This window comes from Mus caroli, unplaced genomic scaffold, assembly GCF_978045245.1.
Source record: "Mus caroli unplaced genomic scaffold, Mus_caroli_1 scaffold_2, whole genome shotgun sequence".
In the NCBI taxonomy this organism is placed as follows: domain Eukaryota; kingdom Metazoa; phylum Chordata; class Mammalia; order Rodentia; family Muridae; genus Mus; species Mus caroli.
In genome coordinates, this window is record NW_028227257.1 from 33,035,984 (window position 1) to 33,055,852 (window position 19,869).

The window sequence follows — 19,869 nt, forward strand, 5'->3', positions numbered from 1 at the left end:
ATGGAAAACAACACACGCCGGGCAGTGGTGGTGCACACCTTTAATCCCAGAACTTGGGGGCAGAGACAGGCAGAACTCTGAGTTCAAGGCCAGCCTGGTCTACAAAGTGAGTTCCAGGACAGCCAGGGCTATAGAGAGAAACCCTGTCTCAAAAAAACCCAAAAACAAACAAACTAACTAAAAACAAAACAAAAAACACCAAACAAAATAAAACACACACACACACACATTCCACATATCTAGGTCACAAACAAACGGCAATTAACAACAGATACTGAGAGGGCAGAACGTTCACAATTGCCACATTGAATTACTTGAAAACAAAATGGAAAAAAAAACCCACACGGTCTATTGCAGTAAGCATTTCTGATCAGTAGAAACTATCTCTGAGGAAGTCCAAGTATTAAACTTACTAAATAAAGACATTAAATTATCTATAACTAGCTAAATAAGCCTAAACAGTTAAAGGAAACCATGTCCATAGAATTAAAACTATCCTAGCATCCAGAGCCTGACTCTAGAGGCACACAGATGAATGAATGACCTTGAAGCCAATAGATATGTTTACTGAGACCAACCTCAAAAGGGGGATGAACAAGGGAGAGGGAGAGACAGAGACAGAGACAGAAAGAGATTTTTAATATGAGAATACAATGTTCTCAAATAGAAAACATTATAAAGATGCATAAATTATAGGCTGAAGCCAGGTATACTTGCAATCCCAGAAGTTAGGAGGTAGAAGAAGGAGAATAAGGAGTTCAAGGCCAGTCTAGCCACACAGAGATACATGAGATACTAAGTCAGACTGAGATACATGAGATACTATCTCAAAAGAATTTGAAAATATTTTAGGGCTAGCATGGGTATGGTAGGACATGCCTTTATCCTGGCACTCTGGCAGAGACAGGCAGATCCCTGGTTTCAAGGACAGCCTCATGGAATTCAAGGAGAATTCCAGGCCAGCCCAGCCTACATAGTGAGACACTGTCTACACAGTGAGGTACTGTCTCAAAACAAATTATAGGGCTAGAGATGTAGCTCACTTGCTAAGTGAGCTAAAGTGAGTAAAACGGAGGTTTAAAGCACAGCACAAGAGACATAAATCATTTAAACCATCATTGAAATGAAGACTTGGGGCTCGGCAGCAGATCTAAACAGAATTAGCAATGCTGAAACAGGTAGACTGAAATTGTGTAATCTGAGACAAAAAAAGAACGAAGAAAGCTTTGAGCCTCAGAACATCATTTACAATATCAAATACATTAAAGCCTAGATGAAAAGAAAGGCTATGGGGGAAGAAGGCAGCAATAATCTTTACAACTTTGGAATAAGCACATTTCAAGGGTACCAGAAAGTTAAATACAAGTGAAAAGGTATTATTCTCTAAAAACCCTAAGCATGGCTCATATATGAATTTTATAAAAATATCTATTTTTCAGTCATGGTTTGAATCTGGAACACAATTCCATACTAATGATACTAACATAAGATGGTAGTTACCAAATCAGGTTAGTTCACCAAAAACCAATGTAATGTTTTTATAGAAAGAAGATTTTTCTGAATCTGAATTATTATTTGACTACAAATACAAACTGTACTAACACCTGGACTGTCTTCTCACTCCCATATAACTTCCGGCTTCAGCCACCAGATGCTGAAATCTCAATAGGTTTTGGGTTAAATAATCACAACCACTACACAGATGGTCAAAGGGGACTGGGAATCGTTCTTTGCTGGTCATGAAAGGTTACAGTTATTGGTGATCCTTTTATAGTTTAAGGGGAACCATAACATCTGAAAACTAGAAGATACCAGGATGAGGACAGACCAAGTGACTGCACTGGAACATGGCCCTAGACTTCAGGAGGGGTGCAGCAGCCAAACCACTCTCTACTCTCCTTCCTCACAAGAACAAACAGTTTTTTACCTCAAAAGTCTTGTCAATGCTTGTCTTTTACTGTAGAAAACAGTCTGCCCCCTTAATGGGAACATCACAGTTTTCAGAATACATGCTATATGCATGCACTCAGAATTGCTTGAAGGGTTTGCCTCTTTGTCTTCCTGTATCTGAGTGGAGAGGTGTGGAGGCTTTTGGATATTTTCTTTTACAATGGACACAGTCTGTTTAAAAACAATCCCATTATCTTTATCATCATTTGTTTCAGCCACTTCTGATTTGTCTTTCTAAAAATGGCATACAAACTGGCTAGGCCCTGGCTGGTGCAGGGCTTCACAGAAGGGTCAGGAGCGCCCCATGAAGCCCTTTTCTCTTTTTCCTTCTAGAAGCCTGAAACCTCCTCTTTCATATAAGGTAAAGCGGATGGGGACCGCTATAATGAATTCTTTCTTCAGCTAATCTCTTCCGAAGTAACTTTTGTTTCCTTTTAAATCACTCTTCTATTTTTGGCCCACATTTCCAATTCTGATTATCCCATTTCACTGCTGGATATGATGGCGAAGGAAATGGCACATTCTACTCTTTAAAAAGCTCTACATGTACTTTTTCTGTTGGCATAAAACAACACAGCTGAAGTCTTTCACCAAAACGGTAGTTGTTCATTGTTTCCACAACCATCTTGGCAACATCGTCAGACTCCCACCCCACAAAGGAAGAGCTACAGCTATTTCCAAATCCTTTTACTTTTGGTCAGTCTGAGTCTTGTAATAGTGCCAAACTGGGAGAAATATGCATGGATCTAGCTTTTAAAAAGTGCTGGAGGGAGGTGCTCCAGCTTGCTCAGGAAATGGGGGAGTCATGTGCATATGTGTCCATGTTTGTGCATATGTATGTATGCACAAGGAGGCTGGAGATTGATGTCAGATGTCTTCCTCAATTTTTTCTTTCTTTCTTTCTTTCTTTTTTTTTTTTTTTTTGAGACAAAGTCTGTCTGAACCTGGGGCTGTCTGACCAGTAAAAGGGATCTCCATTGTCTCTGTTCACTAGGCTGGGATTGCACATGTATAGCACAGTGCGGGCTTTTTTACATTAGATGCTAGGGAGCCATCTCTGCAGCCCCTGTAATATTTTTCTTGAGATTTCTGCTTTGTTGAATGTTGGCAAATCTGTTTCATCTCCCTCTGAAACTGAGTCAGTCTTCTTTGCAGACTGACTCTGGAAAAGACTTGGCTTAGCTTGGCTAGGAAACCCCATCATTCTGAAGGTGGTTAAGCAGCACAGTTTCACACAAGGCTTTCCAACAATAGAGTTCTGAAGAAATAAGAAGAAAACTTCCCAAATTAGATGAAAGGCATGACCCTACATAACAGAGTTCAACAAAGTAAAGGATAAACCAAAACATATCTATACTCATTAGCTTCCAAAGGAAAATTAAATCCAAAGCAAGACTAAAGATAACAGCAAACATGCCATTCAGAGAACAGAGCCACTAACAGTGAAGCAGGGAGCCAAACCGCAATTCTTTGAAAAGATCAACCAGTTAAAAACCTTTTGAATGCTCTCATCAAGAGAAAAGAGCAATGACTCAATTCACTACAATCAGAAATGTAAGTGGATAGGTAATTTGCTACTAATCTTTCATTAAAAAATCTAGGAGAAATCCAGGAGTAAGTTTATACTAATAAACAGAAACACTGCCTCAAATTCAATAAATTCTTAGAAAGGTATTACCAAAAAGAAGTAAAAAATCTGAACAGACTTATAAGTCAAGTGATTCACTCAGTGATCATAATTTCTCACCAAGACAAGTCCAGGAACAGTGGATTTTACCACATGTTTAAAGGAGGATTTATGCCAGTCATTTCCAAGATCTTGTAAAAACAGGCAAGGAAGAAATATTCTCTCTCTGAAACTGATTCTTCACACTAAAACGAGGCAAGAACTCACAAAAAACTAAAGATCACTACCATGCTTGTAGGTGAGAAATTCCCAGTGGAATAGAGCAAACAGAACACATTAAAAAAAAAAAAAAAAAGAGTAGAGAGCTCAGAATATCAGATATCTTTCCCACAGTCATAGAGGCTACAAAGAGCAAGATCAAAAGTAGTGGCAGATTTAGGGTCCAATAAGGCTTCTCTTTTTCTTTTCCTTTTCCTTTTTTTTTCTCTTTCTCTTTCTCTTTTCTTTACTTTTGTTTTCTTCTCTTTGTAGTTCTATTTTCACCCTTTGTTTGGAAAACAGGGCAACATTAAGTTTTAGATTTTTTAAATGAATTAACATGGTAATAAAAGTATGGCCTGAATTTGGAGAGTAAGTGGTTTTCCAGTTTGGGGATAGGAGATGCAAGATCATCTCCAAAGGAGAAGAGAACACATACTCAGTGAGCCACCAAGGGTTTGGCTTCCCCTCACTGAGGGCAAGCAGTGCAGTCCAAGCTAACCATCCATGATCTTTGTCATAGCAAATCAGACTCTCTAATTGTTCAAAGTAATGGTAGGTACAAGAGAGAAAGCAACTCCAGACTGACATATTAATTAATCTGGATGACTATGAAGTGTCCCCTATTTCTGAGGTGGCAGAAATCTTCAGAGCGACTGCTGGAGCAGGGAACCTTTCATGCGCTCCCAGTTGTTTTACAGTGCACAGAGACTGGTGAGTGTCAGCCCTGCCAGGTGGCTGAGTGCTATTCCTCAGAGACCACCTGTCCATTTATACAACATTCCTATCATGGTTCCAGCTGTTACTATGTTGAGGTCATCTTCTGCACCCCGTGTTTTCTCAGTGATAGCACCCAAAGCACTACAGAGCAAAGCCAGGGAACCCAGAGTACTAGCCCAAAGTGCCCCCTGCCTAGTTACCATATTCAAGATCTGTACATTTCTTGGTTTGGACCAGGCCATGCGGTTTCCTTCAATCTGAATCAAAGACCATTCACTGCCCCAATGCAGCCCCTGTCATGCAATATCCTCCAATGGTAAAGAAAGTTAATTCAAATCTGCCTCGGGTTTTATTAGCTCCAGTTGGCAAAATTCATCAGTATCCTGAACGAGAAAGCATGGATCCACATTTAAATATGGAGACAGGGGGTTCATACCAGTCAGTGTATTAGTAACCCGCTCCTTGTGCTCCAAAGAAGCCAACTAACCCACTGGTGGATTTGTTGCCACTTCCTCCACCACCCTCCATGACATCGCAGCAAATAGGGTAGGCTTCCTACCACCACCTCAGGCCGGGGTTGTGTGCTCAAATGCAGCCCTGACAGCAACAGTGGGAAGATTCATGTTACTACTGCCCCCTTCACAGGCTCATGGCTTCTTTTTCATGAACTGTGCCTTTTCACTGTGTCCTCATGTGGTGCAAGGCTCAAACTCTTGAGAGGTCTTTTCAAGAGAGCACTAGAACCAAGTATGAAGGCTCTGCACTCCTAACTTAACCACACCTCTAATACCTCGGTCTCAGGGTAAGGTTTTCAGCATATGAACTGGTATTAGGACACAAAGAATCAGACCACACTAACTGCTACAGTTAGAATTAAAGCAATAGGGGCTGGTGAGATGGCTCAGTGGGTAAGAGCACCCGACTGCTCTTCCAAAGGTCCAGAGTTCAAATCCCAGCAACCACATGGTGGCTCACAACCATCTGTAACGAGATCTGACTCCCTCTTCTGGAGTGTCCGAAGACAGCTATAGTGTACTTACATATAAATAAATAAATCTTAAAAAAAAATAACAAGTGTAGCTAAGGATGTAAGGACAGCAGAGTTATCACTGCAAAGAATATAAAAAGTTACAGCCACCTTAGGTAAAAAGTTAGGGAGGAGTGAACAAACATGAGCTTACCGAGAAATGATTCATATGTCTAATTTAAGATTAGAAAAAGAGGGGGCTGGAGAGATAGATCAGAGGTTAAGAGCACTGGCTACTCTTCCAGAGTTCAATTCCCAGTAACTAGATGGTGGCTCATAACCATAAGTAATGAGATCTGGTGTCCTCTTCTGGCCTGCAGGTCTATATGCATGCAGAACACTGTATACACAATATATAAATTAAAGGGGGGGGGCAGCTGGAGAGATAGCTCAGCAGTTAAGGGTACTGTCTGCCCTTCCAGAGGTTTTGAGTTCAACCCCCAGCAACCACATGGTGGCTATCTGTAATAGGATCTGATGCCCTCTTCTGGCATGCAACTGTACATGCAGAAAGAGCATTCATACATAACTCTTTAAAAAAAAATAGGAAAAGTATGCTTGTGCCAAATGATGATGTGGAAGAATATGAAAATGTGGGACAGACAAGACCTACTTGAATTTCAGTTCTTCAGTTTTCATCCCAGAGACAGCATCACTGCTAAGTAAAAATTACCTGTTGGGCTGATGAGATGGCTCAGTGGGTAAGAGCACCTGACTGCTCTTCCGAAGGTCCAGAGTTCAAATCCCAGCAACCACATGGTGGCTCACAACCATCCGCAATGAGATCTGACGCCCTCTTCTGGAGTGTCTGAATACAGCTACAATGTACTTACATATAATAAATAAATAAATCTTTAAAAAAAATTACCTGTTACTATTACTCTTGCTCAAATTCTTTCCATATTCTAAACAAACAAGCAAGCAAGCAAGCAAACAAACAAACAAACTGTTCATATAGATGGTTCCAAGGAATAGGCTACTATGGAATGCTCTAACCAACTGTGCCAAGGCCTTGATTGGAAGCATAGCAGTAGTTATTAATAGTGATCTGAGGTAAATCAAAGGTGACAAATCTAAGTCTCGGAGTCCGTTGGTTTTTTACTTTTAAGACCAAGTTAGGGAGTTACCAGATTGTCGACTAACCCCAGGAAACAGAGGATTCAGCAGTTCTAATGGTCTCTCACTTTTTTTGTTCTAAGACAGACCAAGACACTAACAATAGGCCAATTATAGCTCAGGTGTAAAAAGCCACAAAGCAAAGACCAATTGAAGCATTACTGAGTAATTCCCCACAACCAGTAATTCTCAAACCTCTCTCTTTCTGACCCACTAAGAGAAACAAAAGACTTCAGGTCCATTCCCACTGGACAAAACCCAGAGAGCCAACCCAAATTCAGACAAGTTAAAATGTCCATTGTACAGTGAGGGGAAGTAGCACATGAAGGTTCCACCCCATGGCAAGTGAAAGCAATGACTGCTCTGTTAACACAAGTTTGCCCCCAGCAGAGGGAGCGCAGCTCGCTGAAGCAGTAGGTTCAGTGTTCTCTGATTCACCCAGCATGACCAGAGTTCCCAGAACTCTGCATTCTAATTCCTCACAAGCTCTAGCAGACACTAACGAACGAGGTTATCAGAGTTTACAGGCCTGTGGTAAGTTAAGAGTTACAGTAAGATGGCCCTAACTGCACATATAAATGAAGGCCCACAGTGGGACATCACTCAACCAGGCAACTCGTGGGGATCTATGACAACTCAAGAGGGAGGTCCTAAGGTTTTAATTTGGTCTGTTGAATGTCTAGCTGTCATTGTCTATTTGAAGTAATGTGTGTGAGCACATCTATGTCTGAGAATTTGAAATTTGATACAATTTTAAACTCACAGAAGTTACAACAGTTATAGAAAAAAATAGCCTAACACTCTTTAACAAGGCTGACCAATTGTTTGCATTTTCCCTATTGGCCATTCTTCCATGCTCTATACATATGTGTGTGTATACTTACATATGTACACTAGTTCTGTGTTTCCTGAGTTCAAGGGCACTCTTTGTCCCAGTGAGTGGGCTTCATTACTACAATTGGAAAATTTAATGCAGATATCATTTTGTTCCTATTTTGCAGTTCATAGTTTTTAGTCAATTGCCCAAATAATGTCCTTTATAACTAGTTACCTTTGTTCTAGGTTGAAGATTCAGTTTAGGCTCGTGTCTCCTGAGTCTCAATTAATCTGCAGTAGATGGCTAGCCTTTCTTTCCCATTCTTGACCTTGACATTCCTTAAGAATATAGGTTATCTGACTGGATATTGTCTCTCAGTGTATTTGACTAATGTTTCCTTAAGGTTACATTCGTATTTTTCATTTTCTGTAGTATAATCACAAAGAAGTGTTTCTACTTTGTAAGAAAGAAGGATGAAAGAAGGAGAGACTGGAAGATTGATTCCTAGTGTTCAACAAAATAATGAGGAACACGCTCCTAAAGGGTGCAAGACTGAAAACAATGTGAAACCATTTTATATGTGTTAAATTAAAATTTCAAAAATCATACTGAGAAAAAGTATCTGCCACCAAACCTGATGGCCTGAGTTCAATTCCTGAGACTCACTGTGTAGGAGAGAACCAACTCCCATAAGCTGTCCTGTAATTCCTACATGTGCACCATGGTGTATGCATGCCTTTACACATAAACACATACACATACAAAATAATAAATAATGTAGTAGAAATAAGATTATAACATTAAGTACTAGACTGGGCCCAGGGATATTAACAGAAAACCTGGTAAAAATATAACTGAAGTCAGAAGTTTACTTGTTAGCAAACCATGTTCTTGTGTTTCTTTCTTGGATAATCAACTTCTGACACTGTAACATGAGATGCTGACGGTGGTGAGAACAGAGTGAGGGGAACAGAGGCCCTTCTCACACTAGTTCTGTAACTTTTCTGCAAATCTTAAAACTTTTAAGATGACCACAATCATGCATGTTTTGTAATCCAAGCACTTGGAAGCTAGAGGCAGAAAGACTGTAAATTTGAGGACTGCCCCACATGCATTTATATTTGAAAAAGGTCTAGCATTGCGAGTCTTTCTGATTCAGTAACTTGGTATGGAAATTCTTAAGAAAATAAACCTAACAGAAAAATCAAACAAACAAAAAAACCCAACCAACCAAAACAACAACAACAAAACCACTGTAGAGACCTACTAATTCACGTATAGATCATTTATAATCAAGAGAACTTAGACGCAACCTATAAATACATGATCAGGAAGCATTATGACATCATCAAAATGAGAGCCGTGAAGGTTAATGGAGTAATGAGGGAGATGCTCAGATGTGGTGAATGAAAACCAACAAAGAAACAAAGCTGTACCTAAGTAAAGATCACGTTAAAGAATAATAAGATGTGCTCATGTAAGACTATGTCAGGAATGTAAATATAGTTATTGTCTTGCTCTTTCAGTTAATAAGTTCAACTTGATTTGAACTTTTAAAACTAGCTTTATCAAAATGTAACTTACATATCATAAAATCTCCTTTTCAAAGCACACAACTGGGTAGTCTATAATATATTTAGTGTCTTTACAGAATTATATAACTACTGTTAGAATTTTAGAACCTTTTGGATCACTCCAAGAAGAAACCCCACATGTTTTAGCAATCTTCCTCAATGCTCTTCAGCCAGATCCCCGCCTTGGAAACAGCTAACTTTTCTAACTTTATAGATTTGCCTATACTGAGCAATTTGTACACATGAAATTACACAGTAGGTAATCTTTTTCACTTTTTTCACTTAGCATAATGTTTTCAAGGTTCATTCATGGTGCAACATGTATTAGTATTTCAATCCTTTTCATGGCTTAACAAAGATATATGTGTGTGTAGGTGTGTATACATATACATATATTTCACCTATGTCATATATATATATCATATTTTGTTTGTCCTTTCATCAAATGATACACATTTGAATCATTCCTATTGTGGCTATTGAAAACGCTCCTGCTGTGCACTTCGGTTCAAGATTTAAGGAAGATATGTTTTCCAGTAAATAGGTATGGAGTTTGTGGCTAGGAGTTGTTAAAACTGTTTCCTAAAGTGGGTACACTGTTTACACCCCAGCCAGCAAGTGTTTAACAAATTCTTTCACAATTGTTCATTGTTAACAGTTTGTTATCAAAAGTTGTATGAGACACTTTTAAGTAACTTCCACTTGCTATGGGGTTATTTCATACTTGAACTGACTTAACATTTGCAAAATAAAACACTCTGGTGAAGGACAAAATGGGCTTCTACTGATTGGCAGCTTTCCCATTTGCTATAATCAGGTTCTAAGACAGACTTTTCTTTTCTTTTAAAATTAATCTTCACAACAGGATAAGCCTTTTAAGTTCTGAGTCTTCTCAGAGCAGTTTCTGACCCAGGGAGAATTCCCAACTCTTCATTCTTGTTGACACTGCACCAGCATAAGGAATTCAAAGGCTTCTACGAGACACAGCCAAAAGAAGGCACTTGATCCGTAAGTGTTTAAGGACCTGGCATAATGTCTAGTTTGACTATGCTTTTCTATTACGCTGTAGTTATATTATAACCTGGCAGCAAATTCACCATTTGAGATTTCTACTTTGTTCTTCCTTTTCCTGCCCCAGTGATCCATCTTCCACCTCCTAAAATTTGGTGGAACTGGGAAGAGTAAGAGCAAAGCAAATGAACATAGCTGACAATACTTACAGATGACCAAAAGGCTCTCTAATAGCTAAGCTACTTTTACTAGTGGGAGAGAAAGGGGACAGGCACACGGATATCAGCAAGTTCAGAACTGGTGTACTTAGAAACTACAATTTCAAAGTAGGTAAGTCTTTGTCCTTATTCTACTAGGAAGTGATGTATTTGTTTACATCAGTGTTTTGAAAATTGCTAGGAACATTTTAATTTTTCTTACTTTTTTGTTCCCCTACATCCAGGGGAATGAGAAGTAGTAAGTTGAATGCAGAACAGAAAAGGAGCCGTCACAACAAGCTTTCATCTGCACACAGAATGGCTTTCCTAATGACATAGTATTTTACTGAATATAAGTACATTGAGATTTGTAGCAGACCCTATAACAACAATAACAAAATCAATATATGTTTTCCTCTAGAGCTTCCCTTATACTATGTCAGAAGAGGAGCAGACAGTTTCCCACAGCACACGGCTGTCTTAGCTAGGTTGGTTCCTGCTTCCCATTGCCCTCCCACCCTCTTTTCAACTCCTTGCTCCACAGGACATGCCCTGTATATGAGTGTAAGTGTCCCACTTGCATGAACCTTTGCAACTTCACGTGCTTTCACACACTCTCACCACAGAAGAGAGCAAAGGAAGGTAACTATCTAGAAGAAAGTTCCCACAAAGGGTGTCTATACTATGGGAAAGAAGTTCCTTTAAGACTGGCCCTTTCCTGGGGCTGGAGAGATGGCTCAGCGGTTAGGAGCACTGACTGCTCTTCCAAAGGTCCTGCTAATAGTGCAGGCTCCATCTGGCCTGTTGCGCAGATGAAACAGGACACATCTTTCACATGGAGAGAATGGCCCTCAGAGCTTTCTCCTTTGCTCTGAGTGGGCTATTAGCACCCTCTCTGTCCGTGTGCTGAGAGAAAAGCATTTCCTACACAACCCTGAAAAAATGGGTCTGTGTACTTAGTTTGTAGAAGGCTTTGGATTTGTTTAAATAACTCAATCCTCTTGAGAAACTACTATGGTTCAGCTTAGTCTCTAATTATTTTCTGAACTACTAGCATATAAATTAAAAGGCTATGTAAAGGGCTGGGGTGTGCCTCAGTGGTATTGTGCTCACAAAGCATTTCTAAGGGCTTGTGTTCAGACCTACCACTGAAAAAATATTAATAGAAGACACCAAGCTGAACACAGAATGACTGTCTTTACTCATCATGGCCCAGAGTCAAACACCATTCCAACTTTGAGGAGGTCATGAGGGAAGGTCACCAGCCCCCAAAGGCCAACTGCTCAGAGACTCACTCTTGAAAGAGTCTATATGTTTCCCTTTGAGCAGTGACTACTCAGGAAGCCATGATGAGGGTAGCACTGTGAACTGGTAAGGTAAGAAGCTGGCCTTTCTAGATATCTCTTGATAGTAACCTTCTCCGCTTATTTCTCAGCAGCTAGAAGAGGGCCAGTCCCAAAGTCCTGGGCTCTCATTACCCTAGGTACCTGCCTACTATTATCCTATGCTATACCTATGCTTCTTGGCCGGTGAGCTTCTGTTGACAGCTATGTAGCAACCAGAAGTGGAGTCAGACACATAGCTCAGTGGCTAAGCTGGGGGAGAAATACCTTCTCTTTCTTCCCCTAAGGCAGGACACTTCTGGAACATGTTTTGTATAGTCTTCCCAGGGTCCCCAGTGGGGCTCAGTGCCAGGTGCTCACAGCGATAACCTAGTCGATCATACACCCACTGGCTGCTTTCCCTTCTCGGTCACTACCCTCCCTCCATGACTGTGCTTCTGGGAGCACCTCTTAAATAACCACTTGCAATAAATCCTTGTCTTGGGATTTGCTTTCAGAGGATTCCCAAGTTATTGGCTCTTTCGATAGGGGCATGTCAGCTTTAGGATTCCTTTCCCTCTTCCCAGGGTATTTATACCAGTTTTCCTTCCACATGCTCCCTTACCTCTCGGTGAGGAACCTTGCACTGCAGAGCCTGTCCTGATTTTATGAACACTGCTCAGATGCTCACAACAGTAGCTTCTCTCCTCGAGCAAGGAAGAATCATCCTCACCATCTAACACTAGGGTGCTGCCTCTCCTACAGTTGGGCTGGCTCCTTTGCTAATGAGCTCAAGGCAGTGGCTAAAGCTGCTGCACTGCTCTACCATGACCAGCAGGCTCACCTTGACTCTGGTGTCAGTGCAAGGTTTCTCCATTCAAATTCTTTCTTCTGTGCAACCAAGCCAACTAGAACAGACGATCCTATTATTGAAACATGAACAGTTTGGAGATGGGCCCACTATAGTTCATCTTATTCAGCTGAACTTACAGCACCAAGTCAGACCAATTCATTCCTAAGGTAAAAATACAGCACCAAAAGCTTCCTTCATCTCACTGCGAATCTGCCCTAACTCGATGAGCATTTCCCCAAACTTTGTTGGAAGGAATTGTAGCAACAGCAGAGCTGACAGCCCACATAACCTTCAGTCCCGTGATGAGCTTCTTTGGTTCTCTGCAGTTCTCCAGCCCTGGAGAATACTATCTGTACCATCCTGAACTTTGGATGTTTCTACCTCTACCTCCCAAGTACAGGGATTACTGATGTGTACCACACCTGATTTATGGAGTACTGATAGACTGAAAACAAGGTCTTTTGCTGCTGGGAAGCACAACTGAGCTGCACCCCTAAAACCATTGTTTTTATGATATAGTCTTATAGCTTTAATCTAACCTCTCTCCTCCATCAATGACTTCCTCTGCAATGACTACCCTAATACCTCTCAGATCATTCTTCTCATTTGACCCTGATTTCCCCAGGTTGATCCTGGCCGGCTTCACTCCTGTGATATAACCAGCCTATGCTTCTTTATTTGTCCCAACACATACAGGTAGGCACACAGACACACATTATCGTTCTAGGAAGAAAGTTCAGTTCTTAAACAGAAAGCCTTAGTAATGGGTGCCTGAATTTCATGGTACCCCTGTCCAAGCTCATTTGTTAGTGTGTCCTACAGTCTCTTTAGATTTCAGCCTGACTAGCCAATGACCTCTGGGCTTCCCTGTTCCTACTCTTTTACTGGTAGTGCTACCACTACCAATAGTGGCCACACATACCAAAGACCAACATTCTGTGAATCCTGCAAAGCACCACGCCCTCTAGTAAGGCTTGTGTTACTCACTGCAGAGGAAGCAGCCTCATCTTCCTCCTACAGCTCAAGTTCATCCCCATAACTAAGTGGCATTTTCTGCACACTACTCCATGCCTCAGAAAGAACAATGCTTTGTGAGAAACATCTTGAAAGCAAGAATTAAGACATTCTTGAGGATGCCTACCGTGGCTTCTCAAGAGAACAGTTGCACAACTATGCTATGCATTAGAAAGTACCAGTGACTAGGCACAGAGACAAATTCCTCTGACTGCGTAAAGGGGAGGAGCTTGGATTCCAATAAAAAGTACAACCTAATTCATAAGATAAGGACTCATTCAGGAATTAGCATTTAATGAGGATTAACCAAGCCATGTTTTGCTGCAGTGCATTTACCTTTTTTAATTGATTAGATATCAAGGGAAAATTAGAAAAGGCAGGATACAAGTTCCTCGAAATGTTATCTAATTGATTCTTATTGCAGCCAATAGTCAAAGTTTTTGAGGACATGACAGCTTTCAGTACAAAGAAAATATCCTGTTCTAATTATCAAGTGGAGACCCCATAACTATAGGCAAGGCAAGGAGTCAGTAGTGCAAATGGGGGGTGTGTATGAGGAGGCTCTCTCCCATTTTACTTAAGTGTCATTGATACTGCCACACTAAGAATGTGTCTATCGGGAACAGCGGAGAAAGAATAAACTGGAATATGTCTATCAAGAACAGCAGAGAAAGAACAAACTGGTTTGTAGATTAAAAGTATGTCAATTATTTCCCGACCAAACGTCAAACAGTTTCCATCGGTCTGGTTGGGAAGTCTATCACATCACACCACATTTGCCCTACATCTAATGGTGTATGAATCACTTATCATTAAAGGCCTTTTTATATAGGTCAAGGTTGTGGGGCTTGGTGTTTTGTATCTTACTGTTTAAAGAATGCTCTAAATTCTAGCTTTTTAACTTTTTAATCTATGGGAAAAGAAAACGAAAACTTCCTGTAAACTCAGATTAATGCCTGCTAATGCCAGGAAGAAAGGAAAACTAAACCTTCCTTCTACCATAAAACAAAATAGTGTGGCCTCTGTTTCTTTTCTGATAAGAGTCTTAAATACCAAACAGTTAACTGCATAATAACATTTACTGGCAGCCAGGCAGCCTGCTTAGCAGATATATAAAGCAGGTAAAAGGAGAAAAAGTTAATTTCTTGGCTGAATGATTCCATCGGTAGCTATAGGGCAAACCTGAAAGTCTTTTAGTAAAGTAGCAGTTGATTCTTCTATCAATCTGTAGCACACATACTCTTCCAAGGAAAGCATTAAATATGAAAATCATATCCCGTTATCATCTGTTTCCAGCTTTCAGCCCAGTAAGCTTTTCTTAATGAATGCTGCAGCCTAAGGAACAAGCACGCTGTTGGCTTCTCTGAATAATGGAGTGATGCTACCATTCCTGCTTATTACAATATCGACTGGCTGAGGGGGTTTCACACATAGTCACAAGTGACTACTCTTGCCAGCATGCTCCAAGTTATTACAAGATGTTTTTAGACATTTCATCTAAAAGAGCTTTACTGCTTTTAGTGAAGAAAACATCTATGGTCTTGAGCAGAATCATTTATATGGAGATAGGCAGAAGGATTAGAAGCCTGTATTACAGCAGATATATGGCAGAATTTATTTAAGTATTCCTTGCTGGTCTTTTTGTCTATTGCTTAGATATGCAATCTTTTCTTTCCACTTTGTCTGTGAAAAGGTTCAAATTTACAAAATTATGCATACAAAGGAAACCACACTTAGTTTATTTTCATTTAAAACATTTCTCAATCCAATAAAAAGCAGCTATGAAACAATCATGAAAATACAATTTTACCTCCTGAAACCCTGAGGTTTTCTTTGAAATCATAAGTCCAAGGGACTGTCTTTTGGCAAATTTAATTAAATTAGACATTAAGACAATATCCTGTAAGTAAAATTCTTTAGATAATCATAGTTCTATCAAAATAATCTCTATAAGAAGATGATTTTATTTAAAAATTTCAACATATAAACATTCTAAGAATTTTCTGGAAACATAAAATCCCCCGCTTCCCTGAGCTACCTTTGCTCGGTCTTCGTCACTCGTTCCCAGGCTATCCTTTGACAGGAGGCGCATCCTCTTCACTTCAGCCTCATATTCAGTCTAAATATAAAAAAGTCGAGTTTTGTGATAGACGCTATTGCAAGTAAACTCACCTATATCTCCCCTTACTTGCCACATAAAAGGTTCAAGGGAGAAAAAAAAAACTGACATTGCCAAGAAATTCACCTTACCTTGGAAAACAGGCAATCAGGCAATTTCACAAACATATGTACCAAGAGTTGAACTCTATAAAATGTTACATACATTTTAAAATAAAACAAGGCTTCATGGATTTTTACTGAGTCTTCTGTCTGTTTATGGAGTATAACCTCAATCCTCAATATACACATACCAACAGCTTGATATTTTCTTTAAGCTATCGTGAAAATCCAGTTACATGATTATAAAAGTTAGATATTAGGTATCTATTTTCAAAGCCTAAAAAAGAAACAAGTCCTACCATTTGTCATTACATATTACATCTTACATTATCATGATCCCCAAACTCACAGTAAATCAGTTTTATTTTCTAGGAATAAGATTATAGTATAAGTAGTCACCACTATCATCTGAATCAAGTTTGCTCTGGCACTAGTAACTTCAAGAGGTCTGCATCATTACCTCACTCTAACTGATGAAAATGACTCAAAAAATAAAATGTCTTTCTCTAAAACACACAGCATGAAAAGTACTTTGATTCAAAAGATTACTACTCAAAGCTTTAAAAAGCCACTGATTGCAGCCCATCACAGATAAGTATCAGGATGTTTCTGAATTAAGCAGTTAGACAAACAATTTGAAACATACCTATCAGATAATAAATTAAAGGCTGGTTCCTTAGCTTTCAGTCTGAACAGAAAATAGGTCTGAAATTTGTTTTAACGGAAAAAAAAAAGCATAAGCAACAATAACCCAAACTGAACCTTAACATTTTAAAAGGTATTATTCATTTCTGCATTTTTAATAACATGGAGGGACTTCTTCTTCTAACAGGTGCCATTAATATAACAGAGGTCAGTAATGATCAAATAGATATGTAGCTACAATTTAAAGGATCCGGGCAAATGATACAGTAGGATGATGAAGTAAACAGAGATCATGGAATAAGACGGTTCTGATCAGTGAGAATTAGACCAGTCTGGTCATTAGGGAGTCATTTCAGAGCCACCTCCCAAACACAGACAACTTTCTCACAGCAAAGTTTATCTCACAAGGATTATTTGATTTATTATGTTATAGCAAAACGTAAATAATAAATGCATAAGAGTTTCAAAAGAACAGTAAAGAAACATATCAAGAGCCTGATCTAGATTGTTCTCAACACATTTGAAAATTGAACTGAACTCTTTCTAAATTATGGATCAAAAACTGTTTAATAAATTTTGAAACCAGAGTGAAGCTACCATAAATTGATAGTAATTATATCTCTATACCCTTTAGAAAAATCATCATCTAGAATATTCCGTTCTTTTTCTTTGCCCTAATAGGACACTTAGTAATTACCAGATCTTCTGAATGCTAGAAAGTTTCCAACTGCAGGCTATGCGCTCCCTAGTTCCACCTTCTCTCCCACTGCAATTAAGCGAAGGGTTCTACTCTTTTTAAAAGTTCATTTAAGGATGGACACACACCAGCACATCCTAGCACTCAGGGGAAGGCAAAGGCAGGAGATGGTGGATTCAAGTGTGCCTAGGCTTCACAAGACATGTCTTAAAAAGTTTTGTTTTTATTTATTATTAAGGTTGGTCCTAAAATATTATACAGATTAATTTTCCCAAAACTGTTCTTGCTAAAAAATATATAATGTGACAAAGTGTCTAATAGCATCAGAGGACATGTCCTTGTTTCTATCTTCTCCTTCAACTGTCACTCTCTTGTTTCATTCCTAATTTCTACTCTCATCAGGCCTTATGTATTTTTTTCTGTTTCCTTAAAACATCAGAGCTTAGAATGTATCTTTCCTAATGGAGACCCCTCCAGCTTTTGTTTTCTTCCTGACACATGGACATTTTATGGTTAGACTTATTGATCTGACAGGCAGGGAAACTCATGGCTAGTAGCATCGTCTAGTCCAGAATTCCTAGGATGACCTCCTTATCATTTCTCCCCAGCCTGGGAAACCTGTTTTAATAAACGAACAGCACTGAGTTAAGCCATGTGCATTCCATCAGGGACTGTACTGCTTCATGGCACCGGTGATGCTGCTCATAATTTAAGAGGACCTCTCTGTTCGCTTCTGCATATGCACAAGCAATTGATTTCAGCTGAATCACTAGGAGCTATTAACGACAGGATGGGCCTTGGGAAAAAGAGACAGGCATTTTTACCGGTATTTCAGGTTTCTGGGATATCCCTCCAAGCTCACTGCCCTTTTCCCTTATTTCTCTCTCTGATTTCTGAAATTGCACAGCTGATTCTCCAGTTACAGACTGAAGGTGAGAGGGGACAGCTAAACTACACTTAAGATATTGAAGATCAGTGCCCCCACTTCCACATTATAACTCAAGATGGGCACAGTGGCAAATTGTTCAGTTTGATTCTCAGATGAATCTTTGGCTTTCTCTCCCCTTATTTCTTCCAGTATACATGCTTATTCCTGGATAGTGGAATCTCACTAGAAGATACGCGAGAACATGCTTTTTTATTCAACTAATACACTAGCAAGAAAGACATTCTGGTTGCTGAAAATGAGATTTGCTATATATTTTTCCTTTTAGGACCCTTAAGATCATAGCTTGTTCGTGTCTCTAGCTGCATATGTAGCAGAGGATGGCCTAGTTGGCCATCAGTGGGAAGAGATACCCCTGGTCTTTCGAAGATTCTAGGCCCCAGTATAGGGGAATGCCAGGACCAGGAAGTGGGACTGGGTGAGTTGGGGAGCACGGGGAGGGGGCATGGTATAGGGGATTTTTGGAGAGGAAACTAGGAAAGGGGATAGCATTTGAAATGTAAATGAAGAAAGCATCTAATAAAAAATAAATCTAAAAAAAAAAAAGCGAGAGTAGATCATAGCTTGCCCACAGTATTTTTACATGCTTAGTCAGGAACTAAATCTCTCAAAAGGTTTGTCTTCAAATGTTATCCCTCCTGAGCATATAACCTCCTGACAACTGTCCAGGAAAATCACATCTGTAAACAATGAGACTGTATCTTCAGAGTGACTCACTATTAAACATAAATGCCTCTTCCTGGGAAGGTATACCTAGGATGTAATTAACACCACATTAGCTCCCACACAGGGGATTATAATCCAGAAGAGAATCAGTCCCAAGACAGAAGAGTTAACTTTTAATTAAGTCTCGTTGTTTAGTGAGTGCTCACATTCTGGGTGGGACAGAGCACTGACATACTAAGACAAGGAAACCACAGTGAAATAAAAAAAATATGCATAAACAATTAGAATACCATGAAGGAAGTGCAGAAGTAACACAGACTTAAATCAGAACAAAGAAACAAAGGCAGGTGTGAGATAATGTGGGGCATCCAAGGAAATGGAAATTGCTCAGCAGGTTAAAGCATGTGGGTATGTGTGACCATGAAAAAGGGTGCACATGTCCAGCAGAAAAAAATGTAGGGGGAAAAAGGGAGGACACAGGGATGGGAGAGAGAGAAGGTAGTGAGAGAAAGGGAGGGGAGAATATGTGTATGTAAGTATGGGGGTGTGTGTACATCATAGGCTGAGGCTGGAGGTAGTGCAGAAGTAGAGAACAGCACCTAGGCTCTATCCTAAGACACCTGGGCTACCCGCTCATGCTGAGTACAGATGTAATCGGATGAGTCTTGCCCTGGTGTTGACTGTTCCTGAATTCTCTGACATGCTGGTGCCACACCTGGTACAGTGTGGTAGGCTGTGCATATCTTAGTTAATAAATACTTCATACTTGTGTCTGGGATCTTTCTCAGTGCTAAGTTCCAGTATCTGAGTATCTGTGTCTAGGGCTTCTCAAAATCCCATGAGGCTTCCCTGTCTACAGGAATACATGACTAGCTTTCCACTACCACCTGCACCTCTGCCCATCAGCTCTCAACTCACGTTACTCCAGAGTCGCTGCAGATAATTTTAAATGAGCCATGAGATCAGTTAATTCTTTTTCAGCTTTTAGGCCATTCTAAAAAAAATTCTAGCATTATATACATACATACATACATACATACATACAAACATACATACATAGTAAGGTGGGATGAGTTTATCTCTACAAAGGTGGAGAAATGGACTGAATGAAACTTGAGAAAACCCTCCACCTCTCAAAAACTCCTTCACCCTATCTCCTTCCTGGCATTCTACTGTTTTGAAGTTCATGTGCACTAACTGTCCTCCATT

The 19,869-nt window shown here is 39.8% G+C and overlaps 1 protein-coding gene and 2 pseudogenes across 2 annotated transcripts in view; 1 reads left to right on the top strand and 2 right to left on the bottom strand.

The window, feature by feature from the left end:
* The window catches only part of LOC110289197 (glyceraldehyde-3-phosphate dehydrogenase-like), a 542,712-nt pseudogene that overhangs the window by 409,741 nt on the left and 113,102 nt on the right, over window positions 1–19,869 (top strand).
* The window catches only part of Kiz (kizuna centrosomal protein), a 116,182-nt gene that overhangs the window by 84,699 nt on the left and 11,614 nt on the right, over window positions 1–19,869 (bottom strand). For both annotated transcript variants that reach the window (XM_021151189.3, XM_021151182.3), the window contains exon 4: window positions 15,525–15,605. In XM_021151189.3, the coding sequence (XP_021006848.1) occupies window positions 15,525–15,605 (81 nt within the window). The remainder of the gene's footprint in view (window positions 1–15,524; window positions 15,606–19,869) is intronic.
* LOC110285220 (mitochondrial import inner membrane translocase subunit Tim23 pseudogene) lies at window positions 4,483–5,083 on the bottom strand (annotated as a pseudogene).